The sequence below is a fragment of the Engraulis encrasicolus genome, chromosome 12 (genome assembly GCF_034702125.1).
Source record: "Engraulis encrasicolus isolate BLACKSEA-1 chromosome 12, IST_EnEncr_1.0, whole genome shotgun sequence".
NCBI classification, from domain to species: domain Eukaryota; kingdom Metazoa; phylum Chordata; class Actinopteri; order Clupeiformes; family Engraulidae; genus Engraulis; species Engraulis encrasicolus.
In genome coordinates, this window is record NC_085868.1 from 40340785 (window position 1) to 40363358 (window position 22574).

General features: G+C 41.7%; 2 protein-coding genes across 6 annotated transcripts in view; one reads left to right on the plus strand and one right to left on the minus strand.

The window, feature by feature from the left end:
* Positions 1-6640, minus strand: part of scml2 (Scm polycomb group protein like 2) — a 53334-nt gene extending 46694 nt beyond the window's left edge. For all 5 annotated transcript variants that reach the window (XM_063212185.1, XM_063212184.1, XM_063212183.1 and 2 more), the window contains exons 1-3: positions 6574-6640; positions 1027-1130; positions 74-148 (exon numbers count right to left, since the gene is read on the minus strand). In XM_063212185.1, the coding sequence (XP_063068255.1) occupies positions 74-148; positions 1027-1048 (97 nt within the window). In that variant the 5' untranslated portion in view covers positions 1049-1130; positions 6574-6640. The remainder of the gene's footprint in view (positions 1-73; positions 149-1026; positions 1131-6573) is intronic.
* Positions 6641-13239: 6599 nt separating this feature from the next.
* The window catches only part of cdkl5 (cyclin dependent kinase like 5), an 81941-nt gene continuing 72606 nt past the window's right edge, over positions 13240-22574 (plus strand). The window contains exons 1-3 of the mRNA XM_063212180.1: positions 13240-13337; positions 15842-16299; positions 20130-20164. Of these exons, the coding sequence (XP_063068250.1) occupies positions 16236-16299; positions 20130-20164 (99 nt within the window). The 5' untranslated portion in view covers positions 13240-13337; positions 15842-16235. The remainder of the gene's footprint in view (positions 13338-15841; positions 16300-20129; positions 20165-22574) is intronic.

Sequence of the window (22574 nt, forward strand, 5' to 3'; positions counted from 1 at the left end):
CAGCACCAAAGACACATTGCTGGCATGACCGAATACTGAAATTGTGTTTTGAGAGGTCAGAAATGTGGTATACCTTTAGGGTTTGTCTGAGATGCGTCAAAGGTGATATCACTCTTCCCAGTTTTCTCTTTCTTTGTATCTTTTTGGTCTGGGGGGAAAAACAATAAAAAAAATCTTAAACTAAATTTGTAACTGATTACTGCAAGTTATGTACTGCAACATGTGAATGTACTATGCTTGTGTTAGTATGCATTACCCACACTTTAAGATTGTAACTAACATTTGTTGGGTTTTATTTCACAGAGACTTAAAAATGCTTGATTGACAATATACAGTAAAATGTGAATTTTTGAAAGAATGACGGGAAGTGACAGGAAGAACTCAACATAAATACATGAAGGGTTTATTTGCAAAATGGTGTATCTCCATTTTGTAGAATGTTGGGAAATTGATTTTTGTATTGGCATTCCATTGAATTGCATTGCAAAATGTATTTTATAGAGTTTAAAAAGTTGTTCTCAAAATATTTGAATGGTAAGAATTCACACATAGATAATAGGACCTCTGAACAGTCATTTTCAATAATAAAATGCAAAAGTCAAAAAATGGAGATACACCGTTTTGCAAATAAACCCTTCAAATACAAAAGCAACATCATATTGATTACATTGAAACATTTAAATAATGTTGCCAGTCTGTGTTTTCAAAACATTGTTGTCACACAAAATGCTTAAATTAGATGTCTTCAATTAATAGTTACATTACTGTGATGATAATAATGATGTCTATTGCCTCCCTGCTTTGTGCTGCTGTGAAATATTAAGATAGCATCGACTAATACCAATTACCCCACTAAAACAGTCAGGCTAATTAGCACCAGATTACTTTAAGTGTAGCAGCGACCACCCTACCCTACTCTACCCCAAGGCTTTACATCAAAATTGCAATCAATACATTGGCGCCTGTGAGTTGAGTGAGTGAGTTAGATAGATGGATTTTAATATTGGACGTGATTAAAGTGGCCACCTCTCTGGGGTGTCCTACCCATGGTGACCAAAGCTGGTTGGGGGGAGGCAGGAGGAACTATGAACAGACGAAAGCCGACCACTCAGCGTCCCTCGACGGATCCACTGGATGGAAGGAGAGAAAGAAGGGAGAATGAAAAGACAGAGGACAGAAAGAGAGAAAGAGAGTAAAAAGGGAAAAAAACATAACTCAGTTACACTTGCATACAATTTCAATTTGGTTTCTTGTTTACTTCACAAAGAAAGAAAGAAAGAAAGAAAGAAAGAAAGAAAGAAAGAAAGACAGAAATAATTTGCCATTTCTCTGAGAAATAAATAAAGCTGACATTAGCATTGTTTTGAGGTTTTTCTGCCAACAAAAGACTGCCCTCTAAAAAGATAATGCATGGGAGTAAATGAATATTACAGCTACAGCATGTTAGGTCATGTCAGGCGGCCCTGTTATTTTCCCTTTCAGCCAGCGCTTCATTAAAACGCGGAAGATTAATTTCCTTCGGGCATGGCACAGAACGAAGCAGCAAGACCGTTATCTCCACTTGAAGTGACTCAAGGGTTCAAGGACGCGGGGCACATAAATCCACACAACACACGGGAGGAGACTTCACGAACTTGACAATCTCCCCCAAATCCTCTCGGGAGAACAAAGAAATTATCTTCTTCTCACATACAATTTATTTTCTGGGAGTTTGGGAGAAGCCCCACAATGGATATTTCATCATTATGTTGGCCCATGAGGTAATGTTTTTGTCTTCGGGGGGGTTGGTTTGTTGGCTGATAGGCTTGTTGCTTTGTTAACACTCTGACTTAGAAGGTCATGGATGGATTTCGATGAAAATTTAAGGATCAGTTAGTCAACTTAAAAGTGTTTCACAAACAAGAGCCTCAGGATTGTCGCTTCCTTTTAATTTGTTTCCTTTCTGACACTAATCTATGGGTAATTGATCTACCTTGACATAGGTCTGGGCTCTGCGAGTGACCTTCTAGTTCACCCATTTTTCTAACGTGAAAAAGGGAGAGTGTGTTTGGAGCAGGAGGGGTGGAGTAGGGGCTAGAGAGTGTTGTTCCTGAAATCAAAGCTGAACACTTTGAACATTTTAAAGTGCATTTTTTCATCGGACCACAACTGCAATAACTTACTCTTGGTCTTGTGGTCTCGGACCATGCCTACTGCCAGGGGATCAAAGTCTCCCCCGGCCCCTTACCATCGCTCCCCACCACTCATCAGGCAAGGCTGCTCCGAAAATTGGCCACAGCTGAGCTGTGGGGCCGACAGTGAGAGCCTGGAATGCTTCTTTTGTTATCCATCATGATGGTCTTCTAGGAGAGCGAAATTAAGTGTTCCTTTTTTACTGGTGGTACCAATAGACTTGCCTCAGGGCTGTCCTATATATAAGAAGTTTTGGACTGGTTCCAAAGAGAGCTTCAGAAGGAACACATCACGCAGCACTCCAATGCTTTTCTCCACTTGACTTATGGACTGAAATGGATGTGAAGTGGCTCTATGAACTGACTGACTCTGACTCTGAACACAGTTATTCAACTCATTTAAAAAGGTCAGCCATGAAAAGCGAATCGTGGTTTGTTTAATGCTGCATACATACTGTAGCGTAGTTTTGCACTTTTTGAATTAGTTATTGGCTACTCTCAGTTTACAGTTTTATTATAGCTTTGAGAGTAGTCAGTGTAAAGCTTCAAACTGTCAATAAAACAGTGCTCAAATAGAGAATATTGAATATAAAAATAAAGACTATTGAAGAAGATTACCATTTCGTCTGGGTGAAAACTAGTCTGGCCAGTTGCAGAGGTCATTGGTCCTCAGGGGTTAGACGGCAATAAACCATAAATCTAGTGGAACTGACGAAGCTAGACGCAAGACCAGTTCAAGAGACAACACCTTCCTTCCTTATTACATCCTTAAAGCTGACACAAAATGCCAACAAATTACGTTATTAAGGGGATATTAATATGATACACAACCAAACCAACTGCGTTGTTAATCATATGTTTGAAGTGTGTGGGGCACAACTAGACCCAATTAAGATTTGTGCACCTCTGTTGTCACCAGAGCACAGAGATTAAATCATTGAAGGTGTAGTACACAATAGGGTTACATTTGTAGGTTTAATAAGCTTACAACATTTTACTGTACTCATAAATTATTTCAATTTGCCAAGTTTCACATCAATGTTCAGATTAATATCACTAACTTATTAAACAAAAACGCCAATCAATCACTAGTCAATCACAAAGCATACCTTTGAAGACAAGCACAAATCTTGCATTCCAGAGGTCAACTTTCCCACTACAGACAGACGCCGGGCACAGACTACTATTCCATAATCGTGATGACAAAACTCCTTGACCGCTCCAAACAATAGCGATCAGTGCTTTCTCCAGCGCTCCACTCCAGCCAGCCAGTGTTGTCTGTAGGGTCTGTGTATTCCTTGTAGGCTTTCAGGACTGTGCACTGCCCTGACACCGAGTCTAGTGGTCTGTTGTAGTGCAACCTCCAACTTCCCCCGCTGCCATCACCACCACCACCTAATACTCCTCAACTGTTGTCTCCTTCCCCCACCATACTCCTCCAGCTCTCCTCTACTCCTCTCCTCTGTTCCACTCCCACCCTTCTGTCTTTGGCTGTGAATCCCATTGACCGGCTCGGCCATAAAGATTCCAGGCCACCGTAAAAGCGCCATTAAGCGGCGCGCATCTGGGGGAGTCTGGAGAGGGCACATGAAAAGGATTCCACCGCCACTCATTAACAGACAATGTGTACATTTTCGGCGGAGTGCTGTATCCACTGACCGCCACCTACCAAACTCCACCATCTCCACCAACGCTAGCTACACAGCCACCATTCTCCGCTACCCCCTATCCCCCCCCCCCAGGTCTCTCTCCTCTCCTCCCCACACCAACCTCATCTTTTCATGTCAAAATGGCAGTCTCTCTCTCTCTCTTTCTCTCTCTCCCTCCCCCTCTCCACCCCAATCTCACTCTCAAGCCCAACCTCAGCCCAGCCAGCCAGCCAGCCAGGAAGCACTTAGGGATCATACTTTACGACTTTTGAGGAAGTGGCGACCATATTAGAGGATCAAATGCGAGGGGGGATCTGTTTAAAGCCACCAGGGGCGATGAATTGAGAGGGATCAGCAGAGCATCTTGTTTAATTGAGTACGCCTTTTTTATAGCCAACACATGTACGCTGTTGCGCTGTGTGCCCCACAGACATCCATCTCCCCGAAGCACTTAAAAGAGGAAACCGTGTTAATAGTTCAAAATCATGGTACTTGAATAAGTGTCTGGTCGCTGAGCAGATGAAGGCTCACAGCTGTTGGGACTCAGAGGTGAACTGCGTTTCATTAGAATTCAGACAAAGTGTGTGTGTGGGGGGGGGTAGGACAGCCCACAGATGTCAACTGTATTTTGTTTAAAAGCAAAACTATCAAAGCCTGCCCCTGAAGTGTTTGGTTTTGTTTTATTACACACATTAAGTGATTTATGCACTATTTAAAAGGTGACTGCAGTTTTATCGCCAATTCATAGCAATTTTCCAGCAATTACTTTGTCTTATTTCAACAAATGCAAGGAAAGGAAACAGCACTTCCACAACAAATGACGTTCTGCCTCACAGCACCTCAATAACCCCAAGAGATGAAGGGAAAAAACTCCAATACTATAAGGCCGCAGACAAAGCAGTGGAGAGACTTCTTAATTATATTTCTCACCTGATCCAAAATTTGAAAACAGTGTTCAAGATTCATGGTTCACATACAGTGCCAGATTCTATAGAAGACATGTGAAACCTGTCCAGATAATCAATTCTCTGAAACATCATAGAGAGTAGTAACTGACCTTTTGTCATGATATTATCCAAGATTTGACTTCACTGTGCCAAACATGATGGAAGCACGGGCCATGTTTATTACTTAGTCAGCCTACCACATTCTTTCTCACAACTTATCCACATGTTGCGTCTCTTTTGAGGAAGCAAGAGGAAAGGTGTAATGGTAATGCACTGGCAACAGACATGTTAACCATGAAAAAGAAATACTAAGTTATCTCTCATTCCGTCTCCACTTGTGTGACAAGTTCATTCATAAGCTATGTAATAAATCATGGCCGTGTCTTCCCTTCTGTCCAAAATGTGCCTGACATGTGCAAAACACCTGAATAAGTAATCCAGCAGTTTGTAAGCACACAAAATTCTCAAGGAATTTTGTGGAGGAGTCAGGAACCTCTATTGCAAATTTGCTGATCAGCATCAACAGAGGGTGTTTGTGAACTATTGAGTTGGGAGCACATGAAGAAGAGGTGGGAAAGCACTTACAGCTTTACAACTCAAATCAAGGATGCATAAAACAGATATCCTTCATGAGGGGAGTAAAAGACGCCAGCCAGGGGTGCATTTCTGGAAAGCGTAGTTGTTAGCAGTTAGGAACTTCGGAAGTTGCCAATGGGAAATTGCATTGCAACCAACAAAGTAGTTAACATAGTGAGCAACTACGCTGTCCAGAAATGCACCCCGGTGTTGTTCCATATTACTTATAAGGTTCCTGCCAAAAGAAGCTGAAGAAAGCAAGTGTTGTCCACTTCAGCCGACAGCTGTGCATTTTTTTTTAATTCAGCTTTCAAGGAAAAACAGCTGAGTGTTGACCCATTTACAATAGCATTCTCTATTCACACAGAAAGGCGCCTGTCAACCTAAACGAGAAATGATGTTATCATGCACCCCACACTCCTCAATAGGTTTACATTACGCAGTGACAATACATTCTCTGACTTGGCATTACGTAACACATAGGCAGTGGCACAACCTTAACCACTGAAGCTGCAGCACAGGAGGAGGCGTGTCCGCCGTGGGAGAGTGTGTACAGCTATGTGTCTGTAAAAAGTCTATTATTGTGTTATGGCAATGTAGCCTATGTAACTTGAAATCAGGTCGTTACACTCATTCACGATATATATGTGAAATGAAAGACGTTTTTTTGCCAATCAAAAGGACAGAGGACTTGCACTAGATCACAGTAGTGAATAATTATGATTATGAGAGTCTGACATGAGATTGTAATAAGGTGATCTGGTAGGCTATATGGTTAGTTTGGACACATGCGCAATTGTACGCAATGGCGTAAAACAATCATGAGGTAGATTCGTTCATGTTCTGACACTCGTAAAGATAATACAATTGTTTCGAGAATTGCAAAACACGTTTTTTCTTGCAGACATTGGCAGTTGACTTATTTTACACCCTGCGCGGCCATTGCCACTTCACTGGTTAGACTACATTGTTGCATACGTAGGTTCAATGATACATTTTGCAACAATTTAGCAACGGAATACACGCAATCAAATTACACTTTGTATCGAGTTAAGTGTTGTGCAGTTGAAGGAATAGCATCCCACAAAAACAGAACAGGCGAGTCAGACTGAGAGAACCGAAGAGGATTAAGTGACAATTTTCAAAAGCGAATGTGTATACGTGCTACGCAGTGAATAAGTTTTAACGACACAAATAATGTACTCAAACAACCGCAGCAGGTTACCTTACCGTTTCCTTGGCTGAATTTGACGAGGGTCAGTAGCCTACTTCCCTGCAGAACAGAGCCGCCATTTTTGGGCACCAACGCGCATGTCAGACAGAAGAGCAGCTAACTTCGCATCTGCATTTACTGGGCTGAAAACTGTTCTCTAGCTCTACCTGAAGAATATTCAGCAACATATCACGGTACGCCTCTAGTCATGCCCAGCTTTAACCGGGAAACCTGAACCTGGCAAATCAGTTGTAGTTTCTGCTCCCTGAAAATGCCCATGCACGTGGCATCAAAATAATACAAGGTGGCTACTGGCTTTCATTAAAATTTAGTTTGGATCAGAGGTCTCCAATAAATAACGAAAACATGAACACCAGACATGATCTGGGCATGGGAGTAGTTCAAATTGACATTTCACAAAACTTGGTGGGCGTTGGGCCTACTTCAGACACATCTTGCAAAGATGAGGAGTAGGTAGACTATTTAAATTAAAAAATGTGGTAGTCTACATAGCGGCAACCGGGCGTGGCCATTACATTTTGTGGACATTTACATTTGTTGCGTCGTGTAGTTTCATTGAAAACATTATTGCTCAAAATTACGCACATACAATAGTATTTTAACAGGTGTTTGGAATGTCTTACCAGAGTTTTGTTCAAAAGACTGTTAATCTCTTCAACTTGTCCAAGTCTAACCGAAAAGGATGTGCACGTGCTTCACTTGGCCTTCTCAGTCATAGAAAGATCTGGGCCTTTTTGCATTATTATCCGCGCGCCAGCATTGGTCTTTATTAATCTACCTCACGAAATTCTTCAGGGTTCACCTTTTTTTAATTGTCAGAGAAGTCATTGCAAGTTACAGTCTTGCTAAAGCGGTTCACCTCTGCTCCAGTCTACTTTCTGGAAGGCAGGTGTCCGTCTGAGTAGGTCGAACACAGAAGGCCGTGCATCTAGGCCAGTAACGTGCGCTGGGATTTATGGCTGGTGAGGCAACTTTTTCAATATCAGATTTTCAAATAAATAATTGCCAAATAGGCCTACCGACAAGTTTCATATGTCATAGCAGCTTTCTTAACATAAGGTAGGCCTACATACTTTTCCGCAGAGAAAATGCTATTAGATCTCTCTCTCTCTCTCTCTCTCTCTCACACACACACACACACACACACACACACACACACACACACACACACACACACACACACACACACACACACACACACACACACACACACACACACAGGATTCAAACAGTGGTCTCACATATACCACACAGCACCAATGTGGACAGCAGAGCAGAGGAGAGGAGAGTAGTGGAGAGGAGAGGAGAGAAGAGGAGAGGAGAGAAGGGGAGGGGAGAGGAGAGGAGGAGAGAAGAGGAGAGAGGAGATGAGAGAGGAGGAGAGGGGAGGAGAAGAGAGAGGAGAAGAGATGAGAGGAGAAAGGAGGAGGAGTGGAGAGGAGGAGGAGAGGAGCTCAAGGAGAGGAGAGGAGAGGGAGAGGAGAAGAGAGAAGAGGAGAGGAGATGGGAAAAGAGAGGAGAGGGGGAGAGGAAAGGAGAGAAGAGAGGAGAGGGGGAGAGGAAAGGAGAGGAGAGGAAAGGAGAGGAGAGGAGAGGAGAGGAGAGGAGAAAAGGAGGGGAGAAGAGGAGGGTAGGTGAGGGGAGAGTAGTGGAGAGTGTAAGCTCCTTCACAGCCCACTGCTCTCTCACACACACACACACACACACACACAGGATTCAAACAGTGATCTCACATAAACCACACAGCAGCAGCAATGTAGACTGAGCATCACGGCGGATGCTCAAGACACACAGGATTCAAAACATGGTGTCATATAGACCACTGAGCACCACGGCGAACAAACCGGTGTGATAGCTTTCGTGATACGAACTGGATTCTCGTGCAAATGTAGGCCTACATCTACTTGTACGAGGCTACGGCAAGCGATGTGGGACAAAGGTGTGGCAGGAAGCGAATGTCAACGTAAACAGATATTACACACGCTTCGATATGGTCACCAAATATTTTGGGACTGTCATTTCTGTTATGCCTACACCTTGGAATTAAATCAGAGTCTTGTAGTTACACGGGTATATTTGATTTACCTCAACGGTACCCTGTACTCAACTTTACAAACAGTTACCGGGCACATGAGAATCCGGTGCCCATTCACAAAAGCTACCACACTGGACAAGAATCACGGCGGATTCTCTCCCTCCCCACGGGTCTCACAAACACAGGCTTCACACACATAGGAAATTGGTCCTACCTGAACTCGTGCATCAGGTCCATGCGCCGCTCTTTTCCTTCACTGCGTGCTAACGTTACTTTAGCCGGTGCTGTTCATCCAAAGCCCCAAACGTCGCCCCAAACGTCCAAAGCAATTTGGCATTGAATATGAGTAGCCGCGAGGATTTGTGTTTCGTGAGGCTCCTTAGTCCTTAGTAAATTGTTAAGTCGTAAAATCCCATGCGAATGGTCTTCCACACATTCTCGCCGGTTGCAAACAAGACACAGGGGAAACAACAATATTTTCTGCAGTGTTGTACCACTCACTTTGAAATGATCGGGTAGTTATTCTGACCGGTCACCTGAGTAGAAAACCCTTCAGCTCTGTCGGTCCTCCATTCTTTATCACATATTTTCCCCTTGGAAATCCAACTTTGAGAATGCTCTTAGTTTCGTTATGAAATCCACTTGTAGCAGTCAACGTGAACAAGCTAGCCAACAACACCGACTGACTGTATTGTGAACTTCAGATTCGCTATGACGTAACTGTCCAGCAAGACTCAACACCAGAAGGAGTCTGCGGCCAGGCTACTGCTCGCCTCACCATTGTATATTTCAGTGGGCGTTATGCCAAAGCGTCCAGAGTAAAGAAATGATAATCACACGTAGAAAATATTTAAAAAATATCAGGAAATGAGGGCACACCATACATACTTCTATTAAGTGTATAAAAACGTTTAATACAATATTACCAGGTTGCATTCACAGAACGAGCAACATGGCGCATGCGCGCAACTTTGTTAACGAGGGATTGCGCAATCCGGGGTGAGGCCAGTTCAGAGTTGCCCCAAATTCAGCATATTCGGAGCAATTTGACATGAAATGGGCAAATATTACGAATTTGGCCATGAAAATGATTGAAAATGATTGAAACTGTTTAATTACTGCTCAAATGGTAGTTATGGTGCAGATGCTCGAAAACAATAGCTGTTATTGTTACTATTATTCACATTAACTGCATCTCATCATTCTTATCTGGAGCTGGTGAGGCCGTGCCTCCCCTGCCGTATTGGAGTGCATCTAGGCACACTTTTTGCAAACGATTTGGGATAAGCCTACGTGTAAAAGACCTGGAAAGATTTGTATATTTACCACTTTTAGTGATATAACTTTAACACTCATATGCATTTATTTATTTATTTAATTTTTAATTGCATTACATGAATAGCTGCCAAAATATAATTTCTCACAAAAGGTTGAACTAAACCTTGGGACCAAATATTGTGCAGCCTCCAAATTGAAGTTCAGAACTTGACAATACAAATTGCTTAGGCCTACATGTGATGAGAAACCACAACAATATTAGAAATCATACTAGCGAATATTACCACTCAAATGGGATGTTGGCGATATCTCTTGGACATGTTGAAGTAACACACATACATCTTAAAGGGTAACTTCAGCCAATTTCAACATGCAGTTGTAATGCTCACACTACCATGGACTTGTCAGTACCTGAGATTTTTTTCTTCTCCAGCCTTTTCCAAGATCCTGGTCATTGTAATGGGGGCAGGTGTTTGTTTACATAAAAAAAAACATCTTGATTTATTCCCAAAACATCCAAAAGGTTATGCAACATCAGCAAACAGTGATACCTTTTGGAAAAATATTTGGAGTAGGCCTATGTTAAGATTTTTTTTAAATGTAAACAAAAGCTGCTCCCATTAGAATAGCTCATATCTCGGAAAGGGCTGAGCCAAAAAATGCAGCATCACCGGGTACTGACAAGTCAAGGGTAGCGTGAGCAATACAACAGCATATTGAAATTGGCAGGAGTGCTCCTTTAAAGCCTACACATTCCTCCCAAAATCACAAATTATTGAGGAATCCTTATTTTCAATATTAACTAGGAGCTGCATTTTTATGCTGACATTTCCTTCTGACTCTGGGTTAATGTGTGTGTTCATGGTTCACAGCATTATGTTAAGGACAGTGTTACTGAGATGATAACTGTCAAAAAAATATGCATTCATTCTGTTGTGACCATTTTGGCATTAAGAGGTGTCAGTCTCGGTTTGTTTCCTTAACAATGAATCCCATTTCAAAGGGAACTGTTATGAACTTATAATTTTCTAACCACTGGCATGTATAAATGACATACAGCTGTAAGTAGGCCTATGTCACGCAAAATAGACTACTAGAATAATATATCTGTCAAAAGTAATATTATTCCAGCAATATGAGGCAGTGAATGGCTAGGGTTTTGGAATCAGAGGGTTACTGGTTCTGAAGTGGCCTGACCAAAGTATCTAATCCCATATTCAAGAACTGTACCTGCACTAAATAACTTGAAGCCACTTTCAATAAACGCTTCTTGTGTAATGCAATGTAATAGCAATATTGGTGCACAGATAACCAGTTTGTCTCCACTAATATAAATTACTTTTACTTCATATTATAATTTGTATACAGTGGAAATAAATGAACGTAAAGAAACGCGTGTAAAGCTGAACTTATCCTTACAAATGATAGGCCTTAAAGGGACACTGTGTGAGATTTTTAGTTGTTTATTTCCAGAATTCATGCTGCCCATTCACTAATGTTACCTTTTTCATGAATACTTACCACCACCATCAAATTCATAAGTATTCAAGTATTCATAACGACTGGAAAAATTGCACTTTTCATACATGAAAAGGGGGATCTTCTCCATATTACGCCATTTAAAATAGCCATTTTTAGCTGTGACTCTTCTTGGACCATAGTAGAAAATATTTGTTTATTACTTAGTAAACTTTCATGTAAAGATCAAATTTGGCAATAGGCAGCCCAGTTTCAATGAGCAGCATAGTTGCAGTACCTTTTTTGACCATTTCAGTGTACCTTTAAGAAATATACATGAAAAATAAATGTAACAATTTATCATGCGTATGAGATAATTGATGACAAGTATATGTCATTTTGGATAAAGACAGCTTAAAAGACATAGGGCCTACCCAAAGTTTATGTAAATTAGGCTATTGTAAGTGCAAATGTCTTATTTTTCATAGACTATTCTTCAAATACTATATCTTTACATCACATTAGGGAAATATTTTACTGCATCCACCCTAGAATGAAAGAGCAAATGTGCCAAAAACTAGGCTAATGGGTGTCACAAATGGTAGGCTTAGGATATGCATAGGCTACGCACTGTCAATCATTTTAAATGTGTTCATTAAAATTCAGTTAACTTTTAGGGTGAAATGAGATTTACAGTCATCACTTTATTGTTTCGCCGCTGCCTATCTCTAACTGTCTAGAGTCTACGACATTGACACCTGCAGCACTCAGTGAAAGTGAAGGCAGCCATTGAAAGTTAATGCACAGCAATAGGCCTACCAAGAGAAATGTGTGCAATTCATGCTGTCAGCACTTAGATCAAAATGGATTTCAGTTTGAGAATATAACAAAACGAGAAAATCAATTCAATGTTGTTAATTCTAATACACTTTGAGAATTGAATATGTTCAAGGCTCTATACTGTAAATAATTGTATTTGAAAAGGTTTTTTGGACATATTTCATTTGAATTAGAATTATTAGAATTAACAACATTGAACTTAGGCATAGCCTATATATATATATATATATATATATATATATATATATATATATATATATATATATATATATATTGTGTTGTTATCATCTATTCCAGGCCTTACATTTGTGATACCCTGTAGCCTGTATTAGAAATTTTGCTTGCCTGCTGTAGGTGGCAGCACACTATTAGATACGTGATAGTGTCGGGCTTGGGACTGCCATTCTCCACAACTGCTGGCATGTTCTTTAATGACACTTGAGAAGTAGCCTACTTTACTCAAAGTGAACTTGCAGCAGCAAGGCATGCCATAACCTTGCAAGCGAATGAATGACAAATTAATGTTTGCATTATTTCTGGCAAATGCCATTTGTGTCCTAGTTTTTTTTTTCTTACAGTATGACTGAGAAGGGAGGGTACAGAGAAATGAGCAATTTTCTGTTGCATTGGTCATCTTCCAAATATCTTGGGAAATTATCCTGTTTTATGAATAGTCACGAGGCTGCATTGACGAGCCTACAATATTCTGTTTTTGGCACTCATGTGCATTGAGTGAAATGGGTATGGATGGGGTAGCTTTTTGTTGGAGTTCATATGCGCAGTGAAATACATGCCAGTTTTCCCCCAAAACGAGGGTCGTTGACACTAGATCAAGAATTGATACATCGTAGGCTACGGCTTAATAGTCATCGCAGTCCAGCCTCTCTGGACCACTTGTGAAGAGCTTCGTCACGATTGGCCGATGGCAACATAGGCGCGGGTCTTTTCCATTTTTATTTTATTTTCATTGGACGGAGTAACGTCAGTCTAAACGGTGCAGGATGTTGCCAATACTAGTGGTAGGTTGTCAATGGAGGCGAGTGGTACGGCTCTCAGTCGCCTAATGATCAGCACTGCAGGTGGATTTGAAAACATCGTCACCTAGTGATGCGAGCGACTCAAAGTGTCCATTTCAGGACGTGAGACAGCGTGAGTAAATTGTGAACTTGAATTCGTGGCTTTCGGAATAGGGTCGTGTCGACTGTTATTTTTTTGATATTCCATATGTATCTCGCCAGTGCGCTTCGGATCCTTTGCGGGGAGCCTTGCAAATCTGCTGTATAGGCTACAGAGCCTCGGTATTGACTTTGGATGGAGCCAACACGACCATAAAATTCCTCACAATTACTGCAGGACTCGATGTGTTGTATGTCATTTTACTGTGCTATTGGTTAGGCCTAATCCAGTGGTATGAAGTGAATGAATTGGTTGGAAATCAGCATCCCTGCGTTTAATGGGGTGAGAGTGGGTGAGGATCACCACTGCTTCAATAACGCTGTGATGCTTTTACACCATGCAGAGAACTACCACTCACGTACATAATTAGCTCACCGAAGATGTTTTTCGAGACACACTCGGAGATATCAGTCAACACATTTGCTGGTTGCGGTTACATATTGTGAAATTGAGGCGACACGTTCTAGATACCACTAGAACTTTGATCCACCTACGGATGTATTCTCCAAAACCAACGCAGGCGCGCAGCGAGACGCACGAGCGCACCTTCATCAGATGCACATAGCATTACACATTTGGGTTTGTGCGCCTAAAAGAGTGAAGTATCGTGTACGGTTAGATATGTTGTCAAAGCTTGGTTCGAAATGTTCAGACAGTCATTTAAGGAACAGCTTATTATAGATGAAACAGCCAGGGTACGGGCTCGCAGCGTGTAGGTGGAGGTGCAGTTGCAATTGCAACACGATTTCTTCCCCCTGTGTATCAGCTTATGCATGTAGTCCTCATGTGCCATATGTTCACCATTTCAACTGACAATGTTCTGTCTAGATATAATTTTGGTGGATCTGCTGTTATGTGGACATAGGATACGGCGATAGGCCTACGTAAAGTTTTGGCGAGCACTCAATTATAGCCTACACCACTGGATTGAACATCGACTCGGTTTAAGGAAATTACGCAATATTGCATTCACAGAGACAGGTCATTGGTTTACCCCTTTCATTTGAAATAGAAAGAACAAAATGCATGGAAATCCACGCAGCGTGACAAAATGCTACATTTTACATGAAAAAAATGTGTCAATAATTCATGCCTCAGGTGCTCTGTGTCAACAAAAATGACGTCATGTACGATGGCACAGGGCTGAGCATTTCACCTGACAGTTGCTGCACCCGTGGCTCTCACCCTCAGCTGTCTTTGTGACACCTATTTTAAAACCACCCGCGACTATTTGCGCTGTATTAGACATGATGGTGTCGAGATGCCAAGTAGCCTACAGACCGACTAATGTCAGTGGAAACAAGCAAGTTGATATTTCACCCTGATCCAGACCAGCATAGTTTCTGTTGGCTGTTATGTAGAAAAAAATATTGCATTTTGCACTTTAACATTACACTTTTGATAGGCCTGGCTATTTGGTTTGGCAGAGTCTATTCAGACAGTGACACAGACCTATGGGAAATGTCTCATAACCCAATATTACAATAGGCCTGCTGTTATTTTGATCTGTGGACAACAGTCATATCCTTTTCTACACACAAAGATAAGGCAGTTGTGAGATGTGACATTTCCCATAAGGCTTGCATATGATATGTGCACACACAACCTTCTTCACATTTGAGATCATCAGCCATACAGTATGGCATGATGCACCAAGGTCATACCTTTACATTTGTGTAATTCATGTGTACTGTAGCTGCGTTTGCCAACAAAATGTCACGATCAATACGGGTTCTACGCATTTGGGGGCCCAAAGCGAAATGTAAACGTGGGCCCTCTTGAATTTGGCTGGTATTTACCATTGCAGGGCTGACTTTTGCCCCCCCCCTGCATAGGACACATTTGATGTCCCCGTAGGCGATTGCCATATGCATTTATTGGTAAAACCAGCCCTGTTGAAGATCACCTCACAACCACAGTTGTGCAGACTCCTTGTAGAGCAGGAAAAGATACACAGTAAACTTCGTGGTGTTAATTCAGCACTTAAAGAGTTGATGTGACTCCCACTAGAGTGTATTTGGTGCCAGAATACCCTTTTAGTGTGGAATTGACACTGATTTTTTTTTTGCCTGCATAGATTTGACGGGATCTAAAGGATTAATGTAAACGTTGCTTCCTCTTTAACCTTTGAAGGAGCCCTGGTGGCCAGTAGCCGTGGTTTTTGGTCCTGTGTACAAGTACGAGCTGTTTATTATAGACTGCTAAGGCACATGGGAGGCACACAACGTGTGTGTGTGTGTGTGTGTGTGTGTGTGTGTGTGTGTGTGTGTGTGTGTGTGTGTGTGTGTGTGTGTGTGTGTGTGTGTGTGTGTGTGTGTGTGTGTGTGTGTGTGTGTGTGTGTGACTTAATGCACACAGGTTGTCCCTCCCTTGTCCAACGTGAGTTGAAAACTGTTTTTTTTTTTCACTTAGATGCACTTTGACTTACAGTACCTTTGAGATTTTAACATGCTTCTGTCATTTTGTGTTTTCCTCAGGTGCATAAACGTGTGATTGAGTGTGTGTGTGTGTGTGTGCGTCTGTCTGTGTGTGTGTGGGTGTGTGTGTGTGTGTGCATCCATGCATAGGTGAGTGAGCGAGCGAGTGAGTGAGTGAGTGAGTGAATGCCTGCATGTGTGTGTGGGCGTGTGTGTTTGTGTGTAGGCATGTGTGCGTGTGGTAACGGATGTGTGAGTTTGTGTATGCCTATGTGAACGTGAAGGAGGGAAAAGGAGCGCACAGAAAAACAAACCCCATGACCAAAGAATGGACAGCACCACACCGGACACCATGGCAGAAGGCCTCATCACTCTGTCCGCCAACCAGGGCTGTTGTCTCTGAAGCTTCTGGTTTCGAAAAAACAAACTTAATTTCCATCCACCTTTCGACTACATGAAGATTCCCGCCACCGGTTATGTGATGAATAAATTTGAGGTCCTTGGGATCGTCGGAGAAGGTGAGTTGACAATTATGCGAAAGCTTGAGAGCCTTTCAGGGCAAATTTAGTGCTTGGCAAGTGATGGGGCTGCATGTTGAGTGGCCAGCCACTGATATGGCTGACTTTCAAGTTCTCTTTGGGTTTTTTTTTTTTTCCGTCTTTTTTTTCTCACTGTCTGTCAAAGCTATTTTTACATTTTTTTCACACTGGAGGTGACAGCATCAAGGCACAACTTTTGATAAGAGCTGCACAGTCCCCCCGCCCCCTTTCACTTTATGAACTTCATTTGGATGAATGGCCACCATGTCATGATTTCAAAAAGCTTTTCACGTTTCAGAACATAGTTGACATTTATCATCTCATTGTTCAATGAATGTTAGAGCATTTTCTTTTTTCTTTTTTTTGCAGTGACATGACACAGCAGAAAATGAGAGGGATGCTATTTTTAACTCCTTAATGTGTTTATCTTTATACCATAATTAATGTTTTAATGCTCATCCCTTATGCTTAACGTGGACAGTCATTAATATTCATCACTGCATGGCTTTGGCTTTCAGAACACTGTGCATCCATAAGATAAGAAGAAGACTGAGAAGCCATTTTACATTCACAGGCTTTACGCTTGGTGAAGATTGGCCCTGATGATTCACCAAATCCTGGACATTGTCCACTTCGCTGGTGGAGTTGATGTAATAGTCAAAGTGGTTTTTACTGGCTTTTGGCAGGATAGCCGGCCACTGGCAACCACACTGCTGTTGCGCTCCCAAAGTGTTTAAGCAGCACTTGATTTCAGCAACCATTAGTGCCCTTAAAGCAATAGCGTAATAAGCAGGAAGGTTAGTTTTACACTACCGGTATATGTGTTTTCAGTTTTCTTGAAAATACACGTTTAGGCAATCTGCTGTAATTAAAGGGTGTGCAATTACTACCTCCACCAAGGTTTTTGATTGCATTGGTTTGTCTATCCGTCTGCAGGATAACTCAAAAGGTTATGAACGGATTTTCATGAAATTTTGTGGAGATGTTGGAAATGGCAAGAGGAACAAGTGAGTACATTTTGGTGGTGATCTGGATCACGGCTCCGATCCAGGACTTTTAAAAAAAGTTTCTTCACTATTGCGGGATAGGGCGAATTTCGAGTTGGTAATCCCACAAAATCAAGTCAGAAAGACTTTTAAAAAGAAGTAACATAGTCAAATGTTCTGTCAAACAGCTTCCTTGGTGGAGGTTTGCACTCTCGGAGTACATTTATAGTTTGGATTTTGGTCATGGTTACGATTTTAATGTCAATCGATTATGGTTTCTTTACACAAAGCCTTCCTTTTTGCTTTTACCTGTAGTGATTCATAGACCTTTTTAGTATACACTTTAAGGGCAATGCAGTACACTTTGTAGTATTGTTTATTTGCATATAGCTCCTATTTACAGTCCTCTCTGTGCATCGTTGGAGTGCAAACGTATTTACTCTACTGATATTACATTAAGAAGCACTGCCTTGTCTCAAGAGGACATATAGTTTTCTGTGTAGCCTGAGGTAGCAATGCATTGTGAAGCTTCTTCATTAGAAAAAAAAAATGCCCCTCATTTCCTGCTTTTCTTTCCCAATAAATAATAGAGCCGAGTACCAACAACACAGCAGCAGCACAAAAGCAGAACGTCTTAACCATCACCCTTTTAACAGCTATTACATTTGCTAAGAGGGGATCAGCAATACAAAAAACCCTGATGCGTATACATGCATAGTATAAACAGAATATTAATGCAGTGTTTCCCTTCTAGATTGAGTGGGGGAAGGGTGTTATAGGATTCATTTGCGGGGGAGACCGTGAGGTATCTCCCCACCCCCACCACCCCAATAACTCATACAGTGCAATCATACATGATACATCACTTAACCTTCTGATTATGTGTATTTTAGCCCTTTCACGCAGATGGGATCGCCAAGGATCCAATTCGTTGTTTACTGAAAAAGGCTTAACAACTTAGCTTAAACAACTACATTGCTATAACAAGGCAGGTGGCAGATTCAGACAATGGTCATCACCATTTTGGTGACAATATGAATTTAATATAGGTTCTGCGTGAAAAGGTTGAAACCCCACTGTTAAACACAACAGTGTTTTCATTGGCCTTACTGTGTAGGCCTACTACTCCAACCTGCACATCCTGCCAGGACAAGTTCTACTATTACTGTACTATCAAAGACAGTTTCATTCACAGAGCTAGTGCTGAATGCTAGCTCAGCGCTTCAGTAAAAGAGCTTTCAGGGCTATCTGTGATGATGAGCGGTAGCTTATAGGGCAGTTGTAGAGCATGAGTACGGCTAGTGGAGCAGAAGTAAGCGGAGCGATGGGGAATACTTGTTGTAACTCCAACTTGACAGCCCAAGAGTCAACTTCTCAGTGCAGCCATGCACTCGTTGCTTTTGAAATATGGATGAACTAGGTGGGGGGGGGGGGGGGGGTGTGCAGCAAGACTTTCAGCGTACAGTCAAGATAGAATTAAGAATCAGAGCTGTGTGTGTAGTGTAGCTTGGAAGTATCTAATCCACATTCCAGAGGGGTTTTTTTTTGCATGTTTTGGCATGTTTTCTAATATTTGTCTCGTTTGAAAAAGTGTGTTTCGTTTTTAAAAGGACTGCCGCTGTGCATTGCAACAGCACAATACACTGGTGTGCTGTTAAATGTCTGAATATTAACATTAATGAACACAATTGGCAGTCAGAATCCTTCACTGTGCAGAGTGCTGACCATGTGCAGAAACTGTCCTGGAAGATTTCTTTCTGATACCGTTGAAGGTGAAAGGCTAGCGGTATCTCTGTATCTCCCAAGTGTTTGTACTTAACAGCATAACAAAAAAGGTTAAAAGTGATGTCTGCCCCCAAGAAAAAAAATCCTCACTAAAATTCAGATTGCCTCATGTGACCTTTCTTCATTCATTCACCTCCAAACCTGCAGAGTATGACAGTGTGTGAGTGAGTAGAATGCACTTTGGCCATGTGATATGTGTCCACTTCGCTTACCATATTGCGAAAATGAAAAGTTCCTTAAAGGGGTATGCCACTATTTTGGAGCTTAATACAGTTAAATTCGTTGGCCAGGGTTTATATAGGTGGTAAAGTGTCTTATTTTTCATGTAAGCCGTTGTCTTGTTTTAAGACAAGTTAAAAGAGGGAGCATGTCGCTAGTGCATTGACTTTCACTAGCTTAGCGACATACTCCGTCTTTTAACTTGTCTTAAAGCAAGACAACGCTTAACATGAAAAATAAGACACTTTACCACCTTTATAAACCTCAGCCAACGATTTTAACTGTATTAAGCCCCAAAATAGTGGCATACCCCTTTAAATAACCCCCAGGTTACCATTGTGGAGGAACCTCTCTCTCTCTCTCTGAGGAATATACAGTGTAGGTGCTGTACGGGAACTTTTAGGGGTTTCCACACAATGGTAAAGTGAAGAATCTCCAAATAAGTGTTTTGGGAGCTTTTGGGGGTCTTGCTAAAAAAATGTGTTATCAGCAGTTTCCTGAGAGAACTTTCAGGTCCCCCCTCCTGGAGTGGCAAGTGAAGGTTCTTTGAGTGCACTGCTACTCCCCCACCAAGGGCACTTCCCTGCTGGCTCTGGTGTCTGGTTCCCTCGGGATAGTCCCATGCCATGCCCAGCAAAGCACAGCATCGCACAGCCCTGCCAGGCCTGCCTCACGGCCTCATTATCCTTGGCACCGGGTGGGTGCGGACAGCATGTGGCGGACGAGGAAATTAACGCAGTCTGTTCTCTTCTTCCTCCTCTTCTTTTCCTCTGTCTGCTTTTCTTCTTCCTCTCTCTCTTTCTCTTTCTTTATCCGCAGGGGCCTACGGGGTGGTTCTCAAGTGCAGGCATAAGGTAAGATGTCTTTGACATTAACTGCAGGGTTTTAATGGACACAGATGTATTGTGTAGTTGCGTATAGTAGTGAAAACAGACCGTGACTGAGTTGTTAGTTCACCGCGGGGCTCAGAAATGAGGGCTTCAGTGGGAGGCCGGGTATTGCCATCAAGTCGTACATATTCTCCCCCTCAGGAGTTGCTTTAAAGGGACAATGTGCAGGAAATGGTCAAAAAAGGTACTGCAACTATGCTGCTCATTGAAACTGGGCTGCCTACTGCCAAATTTGATCTTTGCATGAAAGTTTACTAAGTAATAAACACATATTTTATAGTATGGTCCAAGTACAGTCATTTTTGCAGCTTAAAACGTCTATTTCTGGAAATTAAAAATGGCGGACCATGGAGAAGATCCCCCTTTTCATGTATGAAAAGTGCAATTTTTCCAGTTATAATGAATACTTAGAATTTGATGGTGGTGGTAAGTATTCATGAAAAAGGTAACATTAGTGAATGGGCAGCATGAATTATGGAAATAAACAACTAAAAATCTCACACAGTGTCCCTTTAAACCATCAGGAACCAATGTTGTTTGTGCATGTGTGTGTATATTTACTATATAATTTATTTTTTTAATTGCTGCAGTAGGGCTGTAACGAGTTAATCACGATTAGATTACTTCATTTTTAAATCATGGATCAGTGGTGTAGTCTACGTAGAACGCAGGTATACGCAGTATACCCACTTCAAAAATTCAGGGGTTTCAGTATACCCACTTAAAATTGATTTATCCATTATTAAGAATAGCACACATATATACGTACAGTATACCCACTTTAAAAAAATGCTCAAATATACAGTTTACCCACCACAAAATAGTAGACTACACCACTGTCATGGATATACGTATGTACAGTAGTAGCGCTGAGTGTCAATATGAACTCTGCGTGTCATTGCCAGTGCCCATGCCAGTTTCTCCCTGGAATGGTGAAATGCTGTGCAGTGCAGCCATGTGTTGTGTCCAAGTGTATGTAATCACATGTTCACCTATAAATATGATGGATCTACGTATATGCCCTTAGGGTGTAATAATGTTCTCAAAGGCAGTCAACCTGTAGAATGGTGTGTAAGCGCTATCGTCTCTGTCGTAGGTACTGTGTGTTTGTGAAGGAAGTGGGACATCAGTGATCAATGTATGAAGGCACAGCAGCCGTTTATTGTACCAGAATGACCAAGTTGTAATGTATGAGTGCGTTTATATGCAGTTCAGTATCCCGAATATGAGGCATATCCCGGTTATGGTCATATTCGGGATAAGGTGTGTACATGCGTCAGTATTCCGGCTTCTTTCGGAATACTCCACCTAGCATATCCTGATTTCTCAGTATCCCGTTTATATGCTCAAACGCAAATTCGGGATACTTAATATCCCGATCATATTCGGGATAGGCCTACTGAACTGCATATATATACACACTCTATTACTTAAGACTCTTTGTGATGTAATAGTGAAGTCCTATGGTTGTAAAGTCTTACAACTGACGGAATGATGTGCGGTACGAGTCTACAGTGTTGGCTCTGGAATCGAGAGGTCACTACTTTCATTTTTCCACATAACAAGTAAGATGTGGATGGGAGAGCGAATTAGCCTGGGCCTGCGCATACTGCTTATGAAATGACAGAAAAATGTACAACCTTTCTGGTCAAACTGGCTACCTGGCTGAAATTTGAAAATTGCCAAAGATTTTGAGCCAATTACATTCAAGCTTCTCCAATGGCTTAATGGAGCATGTGTAAGGCTAGTTGTTTCATTGGCACAGCTGGTATCCCGGTCAGAGGAAAGAGCAGTCTGATTGATTGTAGCTTTAACCAGTAGCGTACAGAGACATTTCTTTGAGTTCTTAGGGTTAAGCCTAGCCTGGGCGAAAAGCCGACTGTTGACTCCGGGTGGAGTACATAGGATGGCGTTGCCAGGCTAGGTTAAGCCCATGCTCTGAGAGCTGGGCTTACAACAGACTTAGCCACTCATACTAACCATAGGTGACCTTGAGCAAGGCATCTAACCCCCACAGTGTTCTACAAATATCGGTCCCTGTGTGCAATTCATTGTATATCACACTGGAAAAAATGAGTCAAGTAAATGTACTGTGATGACATATAAAAGTGAATGATCTTGTTATGGGGTGTCGCCTCGTAGCAGCAGAGCGTGAAGGCAGTAATGATTTATTTCATCGCTTGTTTGGACAGAAAGCTAAAGTGGGGAAAGACTTACATGTCTAAGAGAAAAAGAAGGCAGCACTAGTCACTGTCAGCATAGAAATCATTACATAAAAGTTATTATGATGACAGATTCTTGGGTTCAGTGACCACTGCCAACAGACATAATTTCAAATTATTAAATAATAGTCTATATTTATGGAAAGGAGATG